Source organism: Mobula hypostoma, chromosome 13 (genome assembly GCF_963921235.1).
Source record: "Mobula hypostoma chromosome 13, sMobHyp1.1, whole genome shotgun sequence".
Classification (NCBI taxonomy): domain Eukaryota; kingdom Metazoa; phylum Chordata; class Chondrichthyes; order Myliobatiformes; family Myliobatidae; genus Mobula; species Mobula hypostoma.
The window spans coordinates 68,467,378-68,489,040 of NC_086109.1; the positions used below are offsets into that span (position 1 = coordinate 68,467,378).

At 38.0% G+C, this 21,663-nt stretch overlaps 1 protein-coding gene across 2 annotated transcripts in view; it reads left to right on the plus strand.

Annotated features, from left to right (window-relative positions):
• LOC134355659 (RNA polymerase II elongation factor ELL) overlaps positions 1 to 21,663 on the plus strand; it is a 101,980-nt gene that overhangs the window by 67,813 nt on the left and 12,504 nt on the right. For both annotated transcript variants that reach the window (XM_063065905.1, XM_063065906.1), the window contains exons 7-9: positions 11,190 to 11,304; positions 14,422 to 14,923; positions 16,024 to 16,087. In XM_063065905.1, coding sequence (XP_062921975.1) covers positions 11,190 to 11,304; positions 14,422 to 14,923; positions 16,024 to 16,087 — 681 coding nt within the window. The remainder of the gene's footprint in view (positions 1 to 11,189; positions 11,305 to 14,421; positions 14,924 to 16,023; positions 16,088 to 21,663) is intronic.

Genomic DNA, 21,663 nt, shown 5'->3' on the forward strand with positions numbered 1-21,663 from the left:
TGAAAATTCAATGAAAGACAGTACATTAATGCATATATTTTAACGAGTAAATACCACATCATATAGAAACATAGAAAACCTACAGCACAATACAGGCCCTTCGGCCCACAAAGTTGCGCCGAACATGTCCCTATCTTAGAAATTACTAGGTTTACCTATAGCGCTCTATTTTACTAAGCTCCACGTACCTATCTAAATGTCTCTTAAAAAGCCCTATCGTATCTGCCTCCACCACCATTGCCGGCAGCCCATTCCACGCATTCACCACTCTCTGAGTAAAAAACATCTCCTCTGTACCTACTCCCTAGCACCTTAAACCTGTGTCCTCTTGCGGCAACCATTTCAGCCCTGGGAAAAAGCCTCTGACTATCCACACGATCAATGCCTCTCATCATCTTATACACCTCTATCAGGTCACCTCTCATCCTGCGTCGCTCCAAGGAGAAAAGGCTGAGTTCTCTCAACCTATTCTCATAAGGCATGCTCCCCAATCCAGGCAACATCCTTGTAAATCTCCTCTGCACCCTTTCTATGGCTTCCACATCCTTCCTGTATTGTGGCGACCAGAGCTGAGCACATTACTCCAAGTGGGGTCTGACCAGGGTCCTATATAGCTGCAGTAGCTGCAATTTAATTTTGGTCATGTTTTGCAGTGTTTGCACACATTTCTTGCTGAAATTCTGCGCAACAAGAAATTGTATCAAGCACTTTGTACATGATTCACTCTGGCACTGATATAATTTCCTTATTGTGTTGTGCATTTGCGACAATGTCATTACCATGCACAGCTCTTACCATTTACTTCATGATAGAAATTCAGTTAGATTTATGACCTGCACACAATTCAAAAAGGAGTGCAAAGTTGTGTCAAAAGTTGTGAACATGTGATTTATGGAGTCCTCCTGGGATATCACTTTTATATGTTGAAAGTCATCACATAATTTTTATTTCTGTTATTGGCATCAGACACTGGTGCAAAATTAAGGCTTCTGAAAATTGGTAAGTGTGATTCACAAATCTTTCGTCCTGTTGCTACCACTAATCAGGTTTGTTCTTGGGACCACTGGCTATGAGGGACCTTTGGGCTGCTCCCTATTCAGGAGGGAGTCTTCTTGGGATACTTATGTGACATCACCTCCTCCAACTCTATATTCTCCCCCCCCCCCCCCGCCGACACCTATATTCGTGATAACTTGAGGCGGCCATGTAGAAATTTCCCATGAGTACACAGAACGATACTGTTTCATCCGGTCTAGTAAGCACATGTTAGCTTTTAATATACATCACAATAATATTTCCTTAAGAAAGAATGTCCCAATTATTTCAGTGACTGTATTGGCTGTTAGTGATATCCTGCAAACACATACTATGATGAAAATTATTACAATCTATTTTTCACCCCTGGAACTATTTATCGTCTGAGCACATTACCAGAAATGCTTTTCAGATCATTGAGAATTTGCATGTTTTCTCCTTAAAATTCACCAGGGATAATTCTATGCTAAATCTGCTGGAGTATTACAATAATACAGCATGGATGCAGCCCTTCACCCAGGAAAAAATACATCCGGAAAAGTGACTTTAGGTATCATTTCCTGGAAATTCATAGAAAACTGACTGATGATTGTGCTGTAAATATCAAGCTAAGAACTGGAATAGATTATTATTTAATAATAAAATAACTTACCACCAAAACAGATTAATACATGTCAACCTGAATTTAACATTAGCAGCACACAAAATGCTGGAGGAACTCAGGGAGTCAAGCAGCATCATTGAAGAATAAATAGATGATGTTTTGGGCCAATACCCTTCACCAGGGTTATGTGTGTGTTTTGTCACATGATCTGGCAACAATGAATTATCTAATGAGGCAGGTTTTATAAAAAACAAACTAACATTTATTAAACTCTGCTCAACAAATAGCGAAAAGTATTCAAACGACTAACTTAACCAGAAGTTAACAGCTATACGGCAACTCTGGAACAGTTCCTAAAAGGGTAAATGTGAAAACAGTTCTTAAAGTGGTAAATTCGAACCCAATCTTAAAATGGTAAATTCGAAAGTCCAAATGATTTACACAGTCAATAAGGAGAGATTTCTCTGGAAACGGATTTCTTCGAAGACGTGACGTTACTGCTGATTCTCCAAAAGATTCACGACGAAGGAAATAATACGACTTAAAGGAACTGACCTTTTCCTGGCGAGTGAACACTGCACAATTTCCCCCTGCTCTTGCAGGGGTTATCTCAGACACAGGTCACCATATTATGAACGAATCCTCAATGAGGTTGATCTTTTATAAAGCCGCCGAACGACTCCAACTTTATTCCAATCCTTCAGGCTCCGGTCCTTTCATAAAGTCTTCACTCTCCAATACTACTGTAAAGGAAAAACTGTAGATGCAACACACAAACCTGGCAGCAATTGGCGAAACTGCCAGCACCAATTTTTGCACCTTACAATAGAAAGGAAAACTCCGTTTTAAAACGAAACTGCGTCATGACAAATACGCAGCATAATGGAGTAACTGACGAATTAACACAAAACTAAACTGAAAGCTAACTATGTCACACCAGGGGTCTCCTTTATACCTGTTGAGAACAGGTCATTATGTGACCTCTCTGGCGGGAAAATTGCATCATGTGACCTCCGCAAGACCGTTACATCATGCTCATAAGACAGGCACAAGATACCCGCGAGGTATGTAACAGCTTAAAGATTTGGAACATATGTTGCCTTTCCCCCCATTGGCTAAAGAAATTCCTTCTCATCTCTGTTCTGTAGGAATGTCCTTGTATTCTGAGGCTATGCCCTCCGGTTCTGGACACTTCCTCTATTGTAAACATCCTCTCCACGTCCACTCCATCTAGGGCTTTCAATATTCTGTAGGTTTCAATGAGGTTCCCCCTTATCTTCTAAACTGTAATGAATACAGGTCCAGAGCCTTTAAATACTCTTTGTACATTAACCTTTTCATCCCCAGGATAACTCTCATAAACCTCCTCCGAACCCTCTCCAATGCCAGAACATCATCGTTTAGATCTGGGGCCCTAAACTGCTCACAATACTCCAAAATATGATCGGACCAGTCAAAAGCAAGAGAAAATCTGCAGATCAACACACACAAAATGCTAGAAGAATGCAGCAAGCTGGGCAGCATCTATGGAAAATAGTTTAGTTGATGTTTCAGGTCGAGATCCTTCAGCAGGACTGAAGAAAAAAGATCTAAGCAGCACACACAAAATGCTAGAGGAACTGGAGCAGGACCCTCCAGTCCTTCTCAAGGGTCTCAGTCCAAAACGTTGACTGTACTTTTTTCCATAGATGCTGCCTGGCCTGCTGAGTTCTCCAGCATTTTCTGTGTGTTGCATGGTCTGACCAATGCCTTATAAAGCCTTAACAATGCTACATTGTATTTCAGTCTTCTCAAAATGAATGCTAACATTGCATTTGCCTTCCTTATTACCACCTTAATCTACAAGTTAACCTTTATGGAATCCTGCACTAGGACTCCCAAGTCCCTATTCACCTCTGATTTCTGAATTTGCTCCCCCATTTAGAAAATAGTCCATGCCTTTATTCCTTCTACCAAAGTGTCCATACATTTCCCTGCACTGTATTCTATCTGCCATTTTACTAATCTCTTCTTTCTCCATTCTCCTAATCTGCCTATGTCCTTCTGCAGATACCCCACCTCCTTAATACTAGAGGTCCCTCCACCTGTCTTTGTATCATCCACAAAATTGGTCACTAAAACATCAATTCAATAAGAATCTGATTAAGTTGATGGTTGGTCTGGCTGTGGACTCAGCTTCACCTACTGACCTATCAACTTGTTCCAAAGGCAGGTAGGTGAAGCTGAGCCCGTGGCCAGATTACCCATGATCTAATTCAAGGTCAGTGGACCTGATAGCCTCCTCCTGCTCCTATTTCTTTTGCTAGCGTGTTCTTAAATATATGTAAATATGTGCCTTTGGCTTATTCTTCAGTTGTGTCAATTTTTTTGTCAAGTTGACCACCTACAAGTTATAAAAGATGTAAAATTGCCTGGATTACAATCAATGGTGAAGTAATATTGTTAAAGTACAATGAAGATTTTTTTTTAAATTCTGCATTGAAGTGCCATTGCTTTTGATTTTCCAGCAGTTTAGTGTATTGGACTTTTGAGCTTGAAAGACTGTTATGAAATACTTCAGTATTTTTGGCATCAGCTGTATAATTTTCGAGTTTCCTGTGCACCCTGTGTTTAAAGTACAGATAGAGGAAAATCAGAAACAATGCCAAAATATCTGAGTCATTGAGGATGTGAAGTTATAGTGCACATGTTTTGTCTGCATCATGTTTTTGTAGATGAAAGGATTTTATATCTATCATTGAGCCCTGTGGTTGAATTGCAGTTTATAAATCTCAAGCCTGGGACTTTCCAGTAACTGGTTAGAAGACTGCTCTGTTTACTGTAAAAATACACTTTACCAGTAAACCTACAAAGATTTATACCAGTAACACATTGCCACAACATTTTGGTTTTTTTTGTCTGGATTTGCTGAGAATACTTGAGGCCAGTCTGCCTCTTTATACTTAAAGGGTCATTAATGGTCTATGTCAATGGAATAGCGCAGTTAATGTTCAAAACTACCATGTGTGTAATAGGAGTGCTAGTTGATTTGGTCTGCTATACTCAAAGTGTACTTTACCAGATCTGATGTATAGTGAATTCCAGTTAATCAGGCCATTTGTTAATCGGGACAGCCACTTATTTATTTTTTTTGGGATAGAATGCCACTTAATTGGGACAGGAAACTGTTACTGAACAGTTTCTAACTAATATCAGTTATGTGCACCTGTGTGGCTATTAGGCACTACACCATGCTTCGAGTGAATAGTTTTTAAATAGCGTCAGTTGCGTGTTTTTTTTCAAAAAGCAGTGACTTCTGTCACCGATAGTTGGTGGGAAATCAGCAGTAAGACCGTTCTGAACTATTTTGCTCCCTACGGTTTCAAGCATTCAGGCTTGGACATGCCTGAAATGGCCAGAAGTGAAAATGAAATGATTTCATCATTTCAGCAAGTTAGGAATTAGAAAGAATTTGCAAGTATCAACAGTCATCTTGAAGGTTATGATGAAAATGAAGATTTGAAGGATGTAAATATAATAAACATTACATGAAGGCAGTCCATTATCTGCACTAGGTGGCTGTGCTGATTTTGCTTACTTACAGTCAATCAAAAGAACATGGCAGCATATACTGGCTGAATTCCTCCATTGATAATGATTAGGAACTAATACACAGTTTTATAGTGTTGTAGTAGTATTGATAGTGTTCTAATTGGTACTGTATTTTGTTTAAATACATAATTTATTACTCAGTTAAACAATAGTTTGTCTTTTTATACCTTTTTAACTATTTCCATGAAACTACGCCTCACCTAAAATTTTTAGTGAAGTTAATTTTGTCTAGACCAATGAAATATTTCTTAATTAATCCAAATGCATCTGTTGTCCTTTAATACTGAGATTGTTAAAAAGATAAGGCTGTCAGTACCTGTTCAAAGCAAACTTATTATCAAAGTACATATATGTAACTAAATACTGCCTTGATATTCATTTTCTTGCAGGCATTTACAATAGGACAAAGAAATGTAATAGAACTACACACAAAGAAACAACCACTGTACAACCTATGCAAGCAGAAAAAAAATTACTGTTAAAAATAAATAAGTGAATAAAGTAACACTGAGAACCTGAGTTGTAGAGTTCTTGAAAGTTAGTCCATTGGTTGTGGAATCAGTTAAGAGTTGAGGTTATCCATACTGGATCAGGAGCCTGATGGTTGAAGGGTAATAACTGTTCCTGAATGTGGTGGCGTGGGACCTAGGCCTCTTTTCCTGATGGTAGCAGCGAGAAGAGAGAATGGCCTGTATGGTGGGGGTTCTTGGTGATGGAAGCTGCTTTCTTCTGACAATGCTCCTTGTAGATATGGTCAATAGTGGGGAGGGCTTCACCGCTTTTTGTAGGCTTTTCTGTAGGCATCGGTGTTTCCATAACAGGACATGGTGCATTCAGTCATGTCATTGTTCAATAATAATTTATTTATTTTAAGTTAACGTATTAAAATGTACTTACTTTTTACTAGTGGTTCAGAAGATAACCATCAGTGAGGTCCTCCTTGTGTGTCAGCATTTTACTGACTTCTGACAGAAGTGGTCAGGTGTCCATGTATGTCACCTCCTGCTGTGCTGCTGGACTCTAAGGATAGAGCATATTTTAATCTTTATTAAATCTTTTCAATTGTCTGATTATCAGAGATGCTTAGAAAAAATTGTCAAAATATATGACTGCTCAGATTATCAAAACACTATCAATATAGTATGAGGTACGGCTTCAGGATCTCTTCCATGGTTGTGTTACATCAACTCTATATAGGGAATATCACAACTGCAAGGCCTGGGACTTGGTTACTAATGTGAATCTACAAAAGATTAGTGTGGTTGTGGGGAATGCACAGCAGGTGAACATAATATGCATACTGGACTAGATCAAGCACAATTTGGCCCAAGGGTTTCTAAATGAATTCAATACACTGCTTTCACAAGTGATTGAATATCCTTCTCTGCATTTTACTGCTGTTTCTAATTAATGCTATTTTAAATAATTTTCAACACTACACCTAACCAAACAGCTGATTGTTCTATAAGTTTTATCCTTATTTACAAATCTCATTCAATAAACTTCATTAACTGCTTTGCAAGATCCAAACAAACTGTATTAACAAGATTATTTTTCCAATGTTCATTTGCAAAATCCTATACAAATCCTTCCGTGCTTGCCACTATAGTTAACATACTGCAAATGGTTTGTAGTTAACAGACCATAAGACATAGGAGCAGGAACCTTTTGACCCATCAAGCCTGCTCCATGATTCTATCATGGCTGATTTATTATTCCTCTCAACCCCACTCTATAAGATAGTGCTATTAAAGCTGATCTTCCGTTCCAGCTTTTATGACATCTAGCAAAGCAGCATTGTTTCTCGCCTTATCTGTAATGATATCTTCCTGTTGACTTAGTCTTGTTACTCTTAAGTTATTTTAAATGGATCCTTTAGCATGGGTTTTAAGTATCAGCTTTGTTTGTTATGGAAAGTTGTGGTAAGCAATGAGAGACATAGGAATAGATTGCAAAAGGACATATACTGGCAAAATGAGCAGATAAGTGGCAGTGAAATGTAAAGCATAAAAAAATGCAGTGATATTTTGGCAGAAAGAACACAGAGACACATAGGCTTAGTGACATTGTGCAATGGGATTTCCGTGTTGAGAATCAACAAGATTAAATGGGTCGTATGGTGGCCTCCTGTACAATAATAATTCCATGTACAAAGAACCTATTTAACTATATTGTGAAAATTGGCGTGATATAACTATTTGTCTTTAAGCAACGATTATTTTCTGGGAGTTGTGAATGTAGTACTTTCACAAGAAAATTGGCTCAGTGTATTGATAAAGAAAGAATTAAACTTGGTAATTAAATCTTACAGTGCGAAATAGGGAAGTGCCAAACATAGTCATAGTCATACTTTATTGATCCCGGGGGAAATTGGTTTTCGTTACAGTTGCACCATAAATAATAAATAGTAGTAGAACCATAAATAGTTAAATAGTAGTATGTAAATTATGCCAGTAAATTATGAAATAAATCCAGGACCAGCCTATTGGCTCAGGGTGTCTGACCCTCCAAGGGAGGAGTTGTAAAGTTTGATGGCCACAGGCAGGAATGACTTCCAATGACGCTCTGTGCTGCATCTCGGTGGAATGAGTCTCTAGCTGAATGTACTCCTGTGCCCACCCAGTACATTATGTAGAGGATGGGAAACATTGACCAAGATGGCATGCAATTTAGACAGCATCCTCTTTTCAGACACCACCGTGAGAGAGTCCAGTTCCATCCCCACAACATCACTGGCCTTACGGATGAGTTTGTTGATTCTATTGGTGTCTGCTACCCTCAGCCTGCTGCCCCAGCACACAACAGCAAACATGATAGCACTGGCTATCACAGACTCGTAGAACATCCTCAGCATCATCCGGCAGATGTTAAAGGACCTCAGTCTCCTCAGGAAATAGAGACAGCTCTGACCCTTCTTGTAGACAGCCTCAGTGTTCTTTGACCAGTCCAGTTTATTGTCAATTCATATCCCCAGGTATTTGTAATCCTCCACCATGTCCACACTGACCTCCTGGATGGAAACGGGTCACCGGTACCTTAGCTCTCCTCAGGGCTACCACTAGCTCCTTAGTCTTTTTCACATTAAGCTGCAGATAATTCTGCTCACACCATGTAACAAAGTTTCCTACTGTAGACCTGTACTCAGCCTCATCTCCCTTGCTGATGCATCCAACTATGGCAGAGTCATCCGAAAACTTCTGAAGATAACAAGACTCTGTGCAGTAGTTGAAGTCCGAGGTGTAAATGGTGAAGAGAAAGAGAGGCAAGACAGTCCCCTGTGGAGCCCCAGTGCTGCTGATCACTCTGTCGGACACACAGTGTTGCAAGCACACGTACTGTGGTCTGCCAGTCAGGTAGTCAAGAATCCATGATACCAGGGAAGCATCTACCTGGTGCATCCACCAACATGAAGCAAAGAAAAGCAGAGAGCCGTAGGCTTTAAAATAGCATTATAGCAAAATATGAACTTGAAGTATTCAGTTGATTTCCAAGTATGTGCAGAGCCCGCTTTTGCATCGCACCTGCCACACTTCAAGAGGATGTACTCCTTTGTTGCCTAATGTCAACTCAGCAGTATATCAACTGTAGGTTATACTCATCTGCAAATTTAGACTATTGATATCAGGAGATGACTACAGCCAATAATGATACGGATTTATCTCCAGTGACCAGAGGTACATTTCTCCCTTTAGATTTAAGTATTCCTAGTTCAGCAAGCTTTGAAAGGTCATTCTCAGCTCTTTGGCAAGCTCTGAAACTTTCAGCCACAACCTTGAATGCCTACATAATTGTCTTTCGATGATGATCAGCATCTTTAACTTTTCCTGATATGCTGTTTTCTTCACTTTTTTTGAAGATGGTAATCTATATTGAAATATATGAAGGTATAGTTGCCTACATCGCAACAGAATCTGATGCTGTCTTGATATAAATTAGACTTGTAAACTTTCAACAGGGATTCATGCTAATGACTTCCTACTTGACTTGGCAATATTAAAGTCAACTGCTGCATTCCTGTTATACTGCATTTGACTTGAAGGCAGATCATCCAAAGGACTTGATATGATTTCAGAAATGTATTTTTTGATCAAAATCACTTGGTTTTAAAAAATATTACAGGTTTCCCCAGCCATCTGAAGGTAGAGCATTCCTATGAAACGGTTCGTAAGCTGAAATGTCGTAAAGCGAAGAAGCAATTACCATTTATTTATAAGGGAGAATTCTGTGAGCATTCGCAGACCCAAAGATAACCTACCAAATCATGCCAAATAATACATAAAACCTAAAATAACAGTAACATATAGTAAAAGCAAGAATAATATGATAAATACACAGCCTATATGAAGTAGAAATACTTTTCCACAATCATTGCTGGCACTGTTCGCCGAAGCGAAAATCTCACGCAAGCGCTCTCCAGTAGCCTTTAAGCTATGAAGTTGCCAAATCATACCAAATAACACGTAAAAATACACAGCCTATATAAAGTAGAAATAATGTATCTACAGTGTAGTATCACTTACTGGAATTGGGAAGACAGCGCAGGGCACACTGATGATGGTGTATTAGGCTGAGTCGTCGGAGTTTGGGTGGTGCAGTGGCCCCCACCTCCCAGGCCGCCAACCGATACATTACCACAAAGCATGCAGGGGTCCAGCGGTAGCCGGAAGGCACACAGCACAGCTTTAAGAAAAAAGCCGAAATAAACATGCTAATTAATTAGGTGCCGCCCGGCACGTAATTGTTGCCCAGATCAGTGCCGATTGCATCGCCTCTGATCTGGGCCGACATTTACATGTGGGGTGGCACCTAATTAATCAGCATGTTTATTTTGGCTTTTTTCTTAAAGATGTGCTGTGTACCTCCCGGCTACCGCTGCATTCTCCGCGAATCGGTATCTGTCCGTGGCCCGGGTGTTGGGGTGGTGGGACACTGGAGTGTCATCTCATCGTCTGTTTCCATTAGAGCAGGCGGCTCATCTTCTCCTGTGACCGCCTGCCTCGATGTCGAAGGTCGTCATCTGCTGTGGCTGATGTGGAAGGCTTGCTTGACTGCTGAGCCTTGCGCATTTTTCTATCACAGAATTCTTTGTAAGGACTCAAACCATCTTGCAAATATCCCCTAAACTGACGTACCCTTTCAAAATTAAAGTCGTACTTTATCATTGCAGCGAAAATCTCACGCTGTTGCTTGACGTTCATTTCGCTACTGCATTCGGTTTCGATTGTTATCCTTTCCTCTTCCATTTGCATCAGCTCTTCATCTATCAGTTCTTGGTCATGGGATGCCAAAGCCTCTTCAACATCATCTTCGTCAGCTTGCACAAGCGAAACTCACTTTGTCCTTACTTCATTCACCACAATCAAAACGCTTAATTATGTCTAGTTTTACGCTAAGTGTAACACCCTTACGAGCTCTTTCAGGCTTTTCTGATACCATAGAACTCATCTTGCTAACGGCTGCTCACAGGCATGTGTTTAAGCAATACTGGCGAGAATGCTTTTCCGAATCCGGGGGAGAGCAGCTGCTTGGGGCGCATGGCGCCCTGCCTTTTATTGCGCGCTGATTTTTTTCGTAACAGTGAAAACCTTCTGTTAGCGAAAACAGGGTACTAATGTAGGTCTTTCGTAACAACGAGGTTTCGTAAAGCGAACGTTCGAAAAGCGGGGGACACCTGTATGTCTATCTTAAAGAAATATGAACTATACATTCATATTGAAAGCATGCTGTTACTGCAAAAATCTCTAATTCTCTTTGCCGCTACATTGTAATGGAAAGGCTTATTCAGCATAATTTGTATTATTAGAATTGGCCATCAAAGCTGTGAGAAGAATATTGAGATTCTGCTTATGATCATGTTTTGTTATATGCTGTGCAATGTTTTGGTATGATTCTGAACAAGGAAGCATATTCTTATAGAAGATCAGAGTTTGGTCCATCTGTAACTAATATCTCCTTATAGGAAACTTCAGCCGCCAATTTCTTGTCAACCCAAGACTTTTCAACTCAGTTCTTCATTCCAGAAGCTCTCAGGGGAAATTTCACCACAGTCAAGCCCTGTCAAGACTTCTTTGTTGGTAACAATGATTGTTTTTATGTTATTTCTATGATTTCTCACAATAACACGTCTGTTGCAAATAAAATACATGTCCTACTTATTAGAAGAGCTTTGATGGTGTTTTCCTTGTTCATTTTCATAGAATTAATATGTGAACTTATGGTGAAAACTGGAATGCCTTTTAAAATCCCCAAAATGAACATATGTGGATTTTTATTCATTTTCAAAGAGTGAATGGAAATGGAGCATGATACTTGTGTATGCATTCAAAATGGCATTATAAAATAGAGGAATTAGAATATGCAGGAAGAAACATTGATTGAAACAAGTACTTTGAATACCTAATAGAACTTGAAAGGTTCTAATTTAAACCACTAAGATATTTTTGTTGATCGTGATGTTATTTTCTATTTTGGCCTTTCTTTTCTAGCTCCTGCAATTATTTACTTACTAGAGTTTAAAAATTGCTGCATATAAATATATTTATTTGTGTATAGCCAGATTGCAAAATATATTTGATAAAGGAATTTGAAGGTTTGTTGTAAACATGACCTATACTTTGAAACTATTCCTGTTATTTGACTTTGTTTATCACAGTAAGGAACAGTAATGCAATTTTTATGTGTGTTAACTGTAATTTATATTACTTTTGTGATTGGTGTAGTAGTACTTCAGCTAAACAAAACAAATTAATTTGGCATTAAATCATGAGGACTACATGAATCATCAGATAGCTTAAAGGTGAAAATTTAAAGGTTGATTGTTAACTTTAATTTTAATGTGCCATTTACTCTATGTTTAGTGAGTGTGAAATCAGGTTAATAAAACTCAGTGCACCATACATTTTTCATTCTTCTGCCCTTCTTTCACCTTTATTCTGCTGTCATTTCAACAACTTCCTCCTTTCATCTATCATTTTCATCTCTCTTTTTACAGCCCAAGTCCTTTTCATTCCTATCCAGCCTCTTGCCCTTTTTCCATTTGTATTCCTCTATTCCCTCCTTACTGCCATCCCACTCTCCTATAATGATGCCCTTTACCTTGCCCTGCCACTTTCCCCATTTCATAGAATCATGCCACTTACCCCATTTCATAGAAAATAGACTTCATCCTAGGAAAGCATCGAGGGGTACAGGCTTAATTCAGCCTAACTGCATTGCTTTCCTATCTTAAGTATCTGTCCAAATGCCTTTTAAACTTTGTAATTGTATTGGCTTCTACCATCTCCTCTGGCGGCTTGTTCCAGATAACTGTCACCCTTACCTTACACCTCAGATAGAGTTATAGGACACTACAGCATTGAAACAGGCCCTTTGGCCCATTAAGTCCATGCTGAACTATTATTCTGCCTTGTCCCATTAACCTGCACCTAGGCCATAGCCCTCCATATCTCTCCCAATTATGTAATTATCCAAATTTCTCTTAAAGGTTGATATCATACCCACATTCACTACTTCTGCTGGCAGCTTGTTCCAAACTCTTCCTTAAGTTAGATCTCTCTTAAGTTTCTCTAGTGTCACATTGAACCTGAATCCTCTAGTTTTAAATTCTGGATACCAATCCTATCTTTGCCCCTCTCTTAGGTCATGGTCAAAGAGAGATACAGCATGGAGATAGGCTCCATAGCATCACTTCTGATTTTTCTACACTTTAGGGAAAAAAGCCTAGCCTATTCAGCCTGTCCTTATAATTTAATCCCTCCAGAGCTGGTATTATTGTTGAGAATCTTTTCTGCACTTTCCTCCTAAATGACATACTTCCTGTAGCTATGTGACTAGAATTGTGCATACAACTCCGAGTATGATCCCACCAAAGTCTTGTACAGCTGTAACATGTTGTCCCAACTCTTGTACTCAGTTCCCTGACCAATGAAGGCAAGTATGTCAAATGCATTCTTCGGTACCAAGTCTACTTGTGTCACTACTTTCAGGGAACTATGTGCTTGTACCCCTGGATCTCTCTGTTCTACAACATGCTCTAGGGTCCTGCCATTTACTGTGTAATTCCTGCTCTGCTTTAATTTGCCAAATACACAATACTTCACACTTGTTGGAGTTAAGCTCCATTTGCCAATCCTTGGACCACTTTGCCAGTTGATTTAGATCCGATTGTTATTTTAGTAAATTTCTTCACTGTCCAGTGTACCATCAATTTTTGTGTCATTTGCAAACCTTCCTATTCCCTACCACATCTCCATTGACTCACTCTTTGCCCTTTACCTCTCTCATCTAACCCTCACTTTTCCTCCAACCCTTAACCTTCAGCTCTTTCCAATGATCTTTACCCTTACCCTCTTCACTCTATCCCATTAATTCCTCTCATCTTGATATCAACCTCTTTCTGTCAGATTAACTTCCAGAATTTCAGCACAGTAGCATAGTGATTAGCACAATGCTTTACACTACCAGCGATCAAGGTACAATTCCTGCCGCTGTCTCAAAGGAGTTTGTATGTTCTCCCTGTGACTGTGTGGATTTCCTGCAGGTGCCCCTGTTTCCTCAACTAGTCCAAGGACATACAGGTTGGTAGTTTAATTGGTCATTATAAATTGTTCTGTGATTAGGCTAGGGTTGCTGGGCAGCGCAGCTCCAAGGATCGGAAGGCCCTTTTGTGCACTATGTCTCAATAAATAAATAAAATAAAATAATTAACATTTCTTTATTCAACCTGTTCTTTATATTTCAATCCAATCCAAATTCAGTTCAGTGAATTATACTCAGCCCTCTTTTACTGAAAATTTTAACCTGTAATGTGATTTCCTGAATTATTCTCAAAGTTTTAGTTAGCTTCAAGGTTAAAATAAGAAAGATTTAATGGTACAATGTTGCTTATCTGCTTAGTTATGAATAACAATACAGAGGAAAAAAATTGGTACTTGCTAGCACCATTACTGTTTGGGGGTTTCTACAGATTAAATTTAGAATTTAAAAAATGATCGTTACGTTTCATTGTCATCCCTTCCATTATTGGTCACATAACCTTAAAAGTAAGACTATTACAGGCAGTTTTGAAATTGGTCCAAGAAGCCCCATGTATTTAAATTGTGATCATTATATATGGCATCTGGGAAAATATATATAGCTCCTAGTATTGGCTGTTTTAAAAAGCTTTCTTTTTTAATGTGCCTTAATTTCAGAAACGATCAGTGCCTTCAGAACGAACAGATTCTCACAAAAACAAGAGAAGTAAAGTATTGCATTCCAGGGGTAATCAGCAGCTTATTTTGAATGGTCATCTTCCTCATTCAACATGTCCTATTACCACATCGAATTCCTGTTTTCCTACTAAAACAGAATTACAGAAAACAAATTCTTCACTGCCTGACAGTCAGAATGAAGTTACAGAGCCATTTAAAAACTGTAATGACTCTACACGGACGCACATAAACAAAAATGATAAAGAATTCAAAGGTAATTGTGATATTTCTGGGATTTCTCATAACCAAGTTGCACAAATACATTTAGAACAGACATCCTACCATCTTCCAGAGGATATGGAACCTGGTGCTGGTCATAATAAAAAAAAGTACAAAAAACATAAAGAGAAGGAGAGGGAGCACATGAAACCAGAAGCAAGAAAGTGGCTGAAAGAGAGTCCGTCTCAGAGATTTGAAAAATCACATGAAGAAAATCATAAAGGTAATGATGTCTTGCAATGAATTTTCCTTTAAATATTGATTTTGTAAAGTTTTGCCATGGAAGTAAATCCTCAAATTATGTCACTATTATTAATAATCAATTATTATTCTAATGTAGTACTTTTGGGGGTTATTGTAAAAAATCATTTCAACTTTAAATTTACAGTTTAAAGTCTTGATGTGCATTTATCTGTTTTCAAGTGATTATTCATGTTTCTTGTCATTGGACATACTGCTTCATGGTGCTGGTCAAACTGTTCTTAAACATAGACTTTGTTTTAAAATTGGGCACAGTTTTATAAATCATAGGCAGACAGGTGAAGTTGAGATGCAAATTATCATTGATCTGATTGACTGACAGGAAATATTTGAGGGGCTGCATGCCCACCTTCTTTTCCAGAGCTCTCACAGTCATGGAGTCCCACAACCAGTGATGAGGAATATAACAAATTGCTCTTTTGTGATAGTAGTAATTTGAATATAGTTTCATTTAAAATCTATAAAACAACTTAATCTGCATATTGTCTACCCCGCAGAGTTCAGGTTGCTATGAGTAGTTATACATTTGATCATTATTAGCATGTAACTGTAAAATAAATCCGCTTCTTCTGAAATGTTAATTCATGAAATGCTATTAAACATGATCCCTCAATTTCTAAGTACATTTTATAAAAATGTACTATTTGATTAATTTCAGAAGCAAATTGTTCAAGAGCCATAGGGACTAATATAGATGTCCTTGTGTAGGTTGTCAATGGAAATGATTAATGATCCTTTTTTATTTCCAATTGTTGTTGCTGTTCAGATATTCAGTCTGAGGTTCTGTGAAATGTGGTAGGTGCATGTTAGTACATCTGCTTTTATCTTTGTTCACAATGTACAAAAGCTTTTCATTTTGCTGATTACTGACTAAGAATAGATGTGAAGATCTTAATACCCAAGTAACTGTTGCTGTTGAAGTCATTAAAACAAAAATTGAAGAAATGCTGCTACTAATGCCTGTTACCATAAATAACCATATAACTACCACTGGCAATTAGTAATTTCCATTGACATTTAGTATTTTAGATAGTCAAATAACCTGTATGATCTTATCTACAGAGCATGAGACCACAAATACATCTGCAACCGCTAATTCAACAGTGGAAATGCCAGACTATTTATTGTGAGTAGTCTTAATTTGGTAAAAAAAAAATTGTTTAGGATATCTGTATTTAGTGATGGCAATAATGCCTTGTATATAGCCCTGCACTAGTTGGCAGCTGAGATTCTACTGTTTCCTAAAGAGTTAAAAGCAATCCTCTGCAAAATTGGTAAAAGTTGTATCTTCAAAGGTTCAAAGGTCGAATTTAATGTCAGAGAAATGTATGCAATGTACATCCTGAAATGCTTTTTCTTTGCAAACATCCAGGAAAACAGAGAAGTGCCCCAAAGAATGAGTGACAGTTAAACGTGAAAACCCTAAAGTCCCCCCCGAGTTTCCCCCTCCCACGTGTCAGTGACAGCAAGCAACGATCCCCCCCCCCACCAGCAAAAAATTGTACATGGGTACTGTCACTGAGCCCAAGCGTGTGCTAAGCAATAGCAAAGACACAGACCAAAGCTTACCAAAGGCTTCGCGTTTCATCAGACATACGACAAACCACAAGTTCTCTCTCTCCCTGGCAAGGGAGAGGGTGGTGTCCCCACTTTCACGGCGAGCTGGAGACGTAACAACAACCCGCTGGTTTACGATGTGTTAAAAGTCCATTTTGTCACTTTCACCTTGAAGCAATAAAACCAAATCCTTGTATTAAATTAAACCATTTGAACTGATAATGGTCTCTTCAAACACAGGTTAAAATTTAATCCATTTAGTCTATGCTGATCTTTGCTAGTGCACTCCAATTATTATTACAATAAATGTTCCTTAAAATATCAGAAGTTTGAGAATACAGCAATTTCTTCACCTATAAAAGAATATAATGTATCTGTACATTATGGTTTACATCATTATACTTTGAAAACAGCAATCAATAAAACATTTTCCTGACTGAATGACGCAGAAGTGGAAAGGGGGAGGGATTTCTGGATTTTTTTTACAATATTTAGGCATATTTTGGCCCATTATGCCCATTTATATGTCTAACCTAGTTGGGAAGACATTTAATATTTATTTTTAGCTTAATAATTATTAATCAATAGAAACATTCCTAGTTGTTTCATTTTTTTGCTTCTTTCCCTTCATAGAAATTAATTGCATAGAAAATATTAAATTTTTCTTGTTTAATTTTTGAAGTCTTGTGCTGCCTCTCTTCAGCCAGACTTTAGCTAATATGTTTGTCCTGGTTTAACACTTGTTGACTTTTTATTAAGTCTAATAGTTTGTGCCTGTGGTAAGTTTGAAGATTCAAGTGAATTTGAATTCACTTCTCTTTTAACCACAGGCTGGGATCACATTGTTATCTATTGCTGTTCTTTTCATGAATGTCTTCCCTGACGGGAGGCAAATATTGTAGGAATTTTGTCCAACAGTGATTATAAGTTGGCTTTCTGCACAGAATATTTTAGTTGCCACTCTTCTACTTCTAGATTGGCATGATTAGACCAAAACAGGATTTTAGTTTGGATTCACCAATGAGAGAGACACCAGAGGAATAATAGTGTTGATGCTTTAAGCCCTCCGGGGGAGAATGTTGGAGGTTAGATGTTTGCAATTTTTCCTTGGTAAATCCTGTTACATCAAAGCTTTTTGAGTAAGTACAGTATCAGAAAAACTCCACTAACTAACTTTGGGATAAACCGTCCTGTGTCCATGTAGCAGCAGCTGGTTTTCATTTATCCCCATAAAATTATTGGAGATATGTCACAGATATTTCAAAGAAATTTGACTTTACTGATTTATTACTGTTACAATTACTCCTCTGCAAATTTAGCACTAGGTTATCCTGGCAAGGTGTGTTAAACTGCTGGATGACAGTCACCAACTTTCTAACACAGAACAGGGGAAAAGTAGAAATATCTCCATTGAAGTATTTGTATCTTGGGGCAAAGACTGAGAGCAGTTGAATTTCTGCCCATCAGTAGATATGGAAAAACAGTTATTAAATATTTGGTGCTAAACAACCTTAATATAATTGCTTGCCATAAAGGCATGAAAGGAATGCTGTTTTTGTATGCAGCCAAATAGGTGAATAAGTACAAAATTACTCTAAGGACAGCCTAATATGAATGTGTTTAATGGTACTTGCTTAATTCTTTGAATTGACTATTGTATCATCTCTACACTTCTTAAATCTAAAGGAATTGTCAACTTGCATCCTATCTTTGCAGATTCAGGTGCAAAAATAGATTATAATCTGAACAAGAGACAAGCAGTTGTAAGTGTTCACTGTCCACAGATACTCCATAGATTTTGAGATCCTCACTTTTTCCAGTCTGTTCTGGGCATAATTGCTTGGTTTTATCAATCAGACAGCCTACTTGTCAAGATTTTCCTCAAAGGAAATTTGAAGGAATTAACCTGAGGCAACCTCGCTAATATGAGCTGTTGCTGCTAACTGTGTGGTGGAGAAACCCAAGAAATAATTGAGGAGCGGGAGTTGGGGGGGGGGCTCATAATATCGCAGCTGGTGAGCTGCTGTGTCACAATTCTAGTGATTCAGGACCAACTGAACCTCTGGTTCTGTATGTGTATATGTTTCTCCACAATTCTGTGAGTTTCTTTTTGATGTTGTGATTTCCTCACACATCAACCCTCAAGTCTTTAGTAGGTTAATTGGCCTAAATAGTCTTAATTACATTGGTGAGTGGTAAAATAAGGGGAGATTTGCTATGAAAGTGGGGAAAAAATTTTGTTCTTTAACAGTAGATCATGTGGAGGTCATGAAAAGGGTGCAGAGGTGGTTAATCAGGATGCTGTCTGAATTAGAGCGTATGAGCTGTAAGGAGAGGTTGGACAAACTCTTGATTGTTTTTTCTGGAGGCTGAGGGGAGACCTGTTAGAAGTTTATAAAATTATGGGAGGTGTAGATCGTATGGACAGTCAGAATCCTTTTCTTGTGGCAGAAGGTGAGCGGAAAAATGTTGAAAAGAGATGTGTGGCAAGTGTTTTTTTACGAAAGAGTTATAGAAGCCTGGAATGGGCTACCAGTATTGGTGGAAGTAGATATGATAGTAGCATTTAAAGGACTGTTAGAAAATGGAAGGATTTGAATCATGTTTCGCCAGAAGAAACTTACAGTAGCTTAATTCGGTATCATGCTCGGTGTAAACACTGAGCTGTACTGTACAGTATTATGTTGTGATAAGGTGAATTCATGTAGATGGATGCTTGGTGATCAGCATTGACTCTGGGCGAAAGTGTCTGTTTCCTTGCTGTATCACTCTGATACAGCATTATAGCAAACTCTTATTTTGAAGTGATTTGTCTACCTGGATCTGAACTTGTAGATAGATGAATAACATGATACTGAATGCCATATTTTTCTAATAAAGGCTGCACTGCATTCAATATAAAAAGCACTGTCCTGTTTTGGTATTTCCTCTTTCACTTGTTGCAATTAAATGGCCAGGATTAAAAGCCAAATGCTCAGCAGTTGTGGTAAATGCCTGAATGTTGTCACTGCTTCTGAAAATGTGTTGAGGATATGTTCACAATAAGGCTAATGAATCTTGGAGAAAGATTAAAGGGGGTGTGAAGAGTTAAGAACAGTCTAGTTGTGCAGTTAGATGTAAGCTTCAGTTACTTTGGTTCTGTTCATGTAACTGAACATTATTACATTATTTGTATGCTGTACATTTGAAAAATAAAGCACACCCCCAGTATGTAACCAGAAATTCTCCCACAGCCTAGAGATATTTCAGTATTCAGTTGCATCCAGACTTAAGAATATTCTGCATATTAATTCAATTTTATAATGTTTAAAGGTGATTAGAAAATGATAACTTCATAATTGTGTTTCCAGAAAGTGCAACTATTTTAGTGACTTTAGAAAGTATTCAGAAAGTACTGTGCATTCCGAACTCTTGACCTCTAAAACATAGGTAGGGGAAGTAACCAGATGGGAAGCCTCCATGCCTCCCCATTCCCAAGCAAGTTCCCTTACACATCACTTATTGTATTAACAAATATATGCTGCATTCCTTCATCTGTGGGTTAAGTACTGGAATTCTCCACCCTACAATGCTTTGGATGTATCTTAACTACACAGATTGTGATGGTAAAGATGCAGCACACCATTGTGTTCCAAAGTTAGAGATTGGTAGTAAACCTTTATCTTTTCAGTGACACCCACATCCCATAAGTTAAGAGAGGCCTTATTTTAAACTCTGTATTTTTGAACTCTATATCAGATATCACAGATTAGATAATTACAGGTGTTTCGACATCTTTATTTGTAGTTAAGTTTTCAGAGACGCAACTGGCTAGGAATTGAATAACACTGTAATGGTATACGAAAGGGGGCCAGTACATGGTAATAAGGTGAATTATTAAGGGTGTGGTGCTGCAAAATCTAGTAGCAGCAGGGCATTATTACTACAATACAGACCTTAAAAGTACTTTCTTTCACTCTCAGCACAGTGCAAGGATAAATGTAGATTATTACGTAATCTTTAACTCTGGGCTGACTGGGGGGGAAGGGGGCCTGGATAACATTTGGGCAGTAGTTTTGGGAGGTTCATGACACCAGTCAGAGTAATTGAGCATCAGTTAGGTTCTTTAGGTTAAAAGGAAGGATATTTGTTGCCACCGGTTGCCAGGGATAATTTTTGGGGCATGTGTACTAATCAAAATCATGGAAGTGTTCTGTAGGTTTGCATTGAATGTCATGGAATGGTGTTCCTTCTTGCATTAGAGGATTGACAAGGAAAATGGCAGATTTTGTGGAACTTGCAGTGATCCACTATTACCCTTTATGATTGATTTTATTTCAAACAAAATTGAATAGAAATTGCAAATTTCTAGATTATCCTGGTTGAACTGAGAAAAGTTGTTGGTTTTCTTGTTACCAGTGTTTCAACATAGTTGTATATGTTGGTCTATTGTTGCAGAAACATAATGAGTGATCATTTTAGGCATGTCCTGACTGGTGAATTGTAGAGCTTGAGTCTCCGTAGCTAGAAAAAAAACAGAAGAATGCATGATTCCCAGTGTGCTTTAGGATAGATCAAATTTTCACAAGATTTTTTAACCTAATCACTGGATTCATAGGCAATTTATAATTGGAAATTAACCTTCTGATTTTTTTAAAATTAGTGACATTTTCTGGTGTTAATTCATACACTGCATTCCTCTTCATATTAATGTTAATCAGTCATGCTGAAAGATGAATGGCAACTGGTTGTTATTACAGTCCTATAGTTGATGATAATTGGGAGGTCACCAGTGGAAAATCACATGTATTTTAAAGTGTTTTAATATCCTAAAAATGAGGAAATTTAACAAAGAATCCAGTTGTGGATTTTCAGAATTTCAGCTTAGTTTGTAATTAATAGACAAATATGCTCAAGCAGGTAGATATTTTAGCCAAACAGTTTGTATTCTACTTGATTGAATATTAAATGCTAACTGGTAAAGCTAAATGTGATATCCAGGCGGGAAAAACTGGGAGAATTAGTTTTACCACAAGTGTTTATTTTATTTTATTGGATAAATAGTCAAGTGCCTGCCTACCTTGGTAGTGCCTTTTTATAAAAAGATGAACAGTTTTCACATTTTATAATTAATTGAAAGGCATGTAATATTGTGCCAAAATAAAA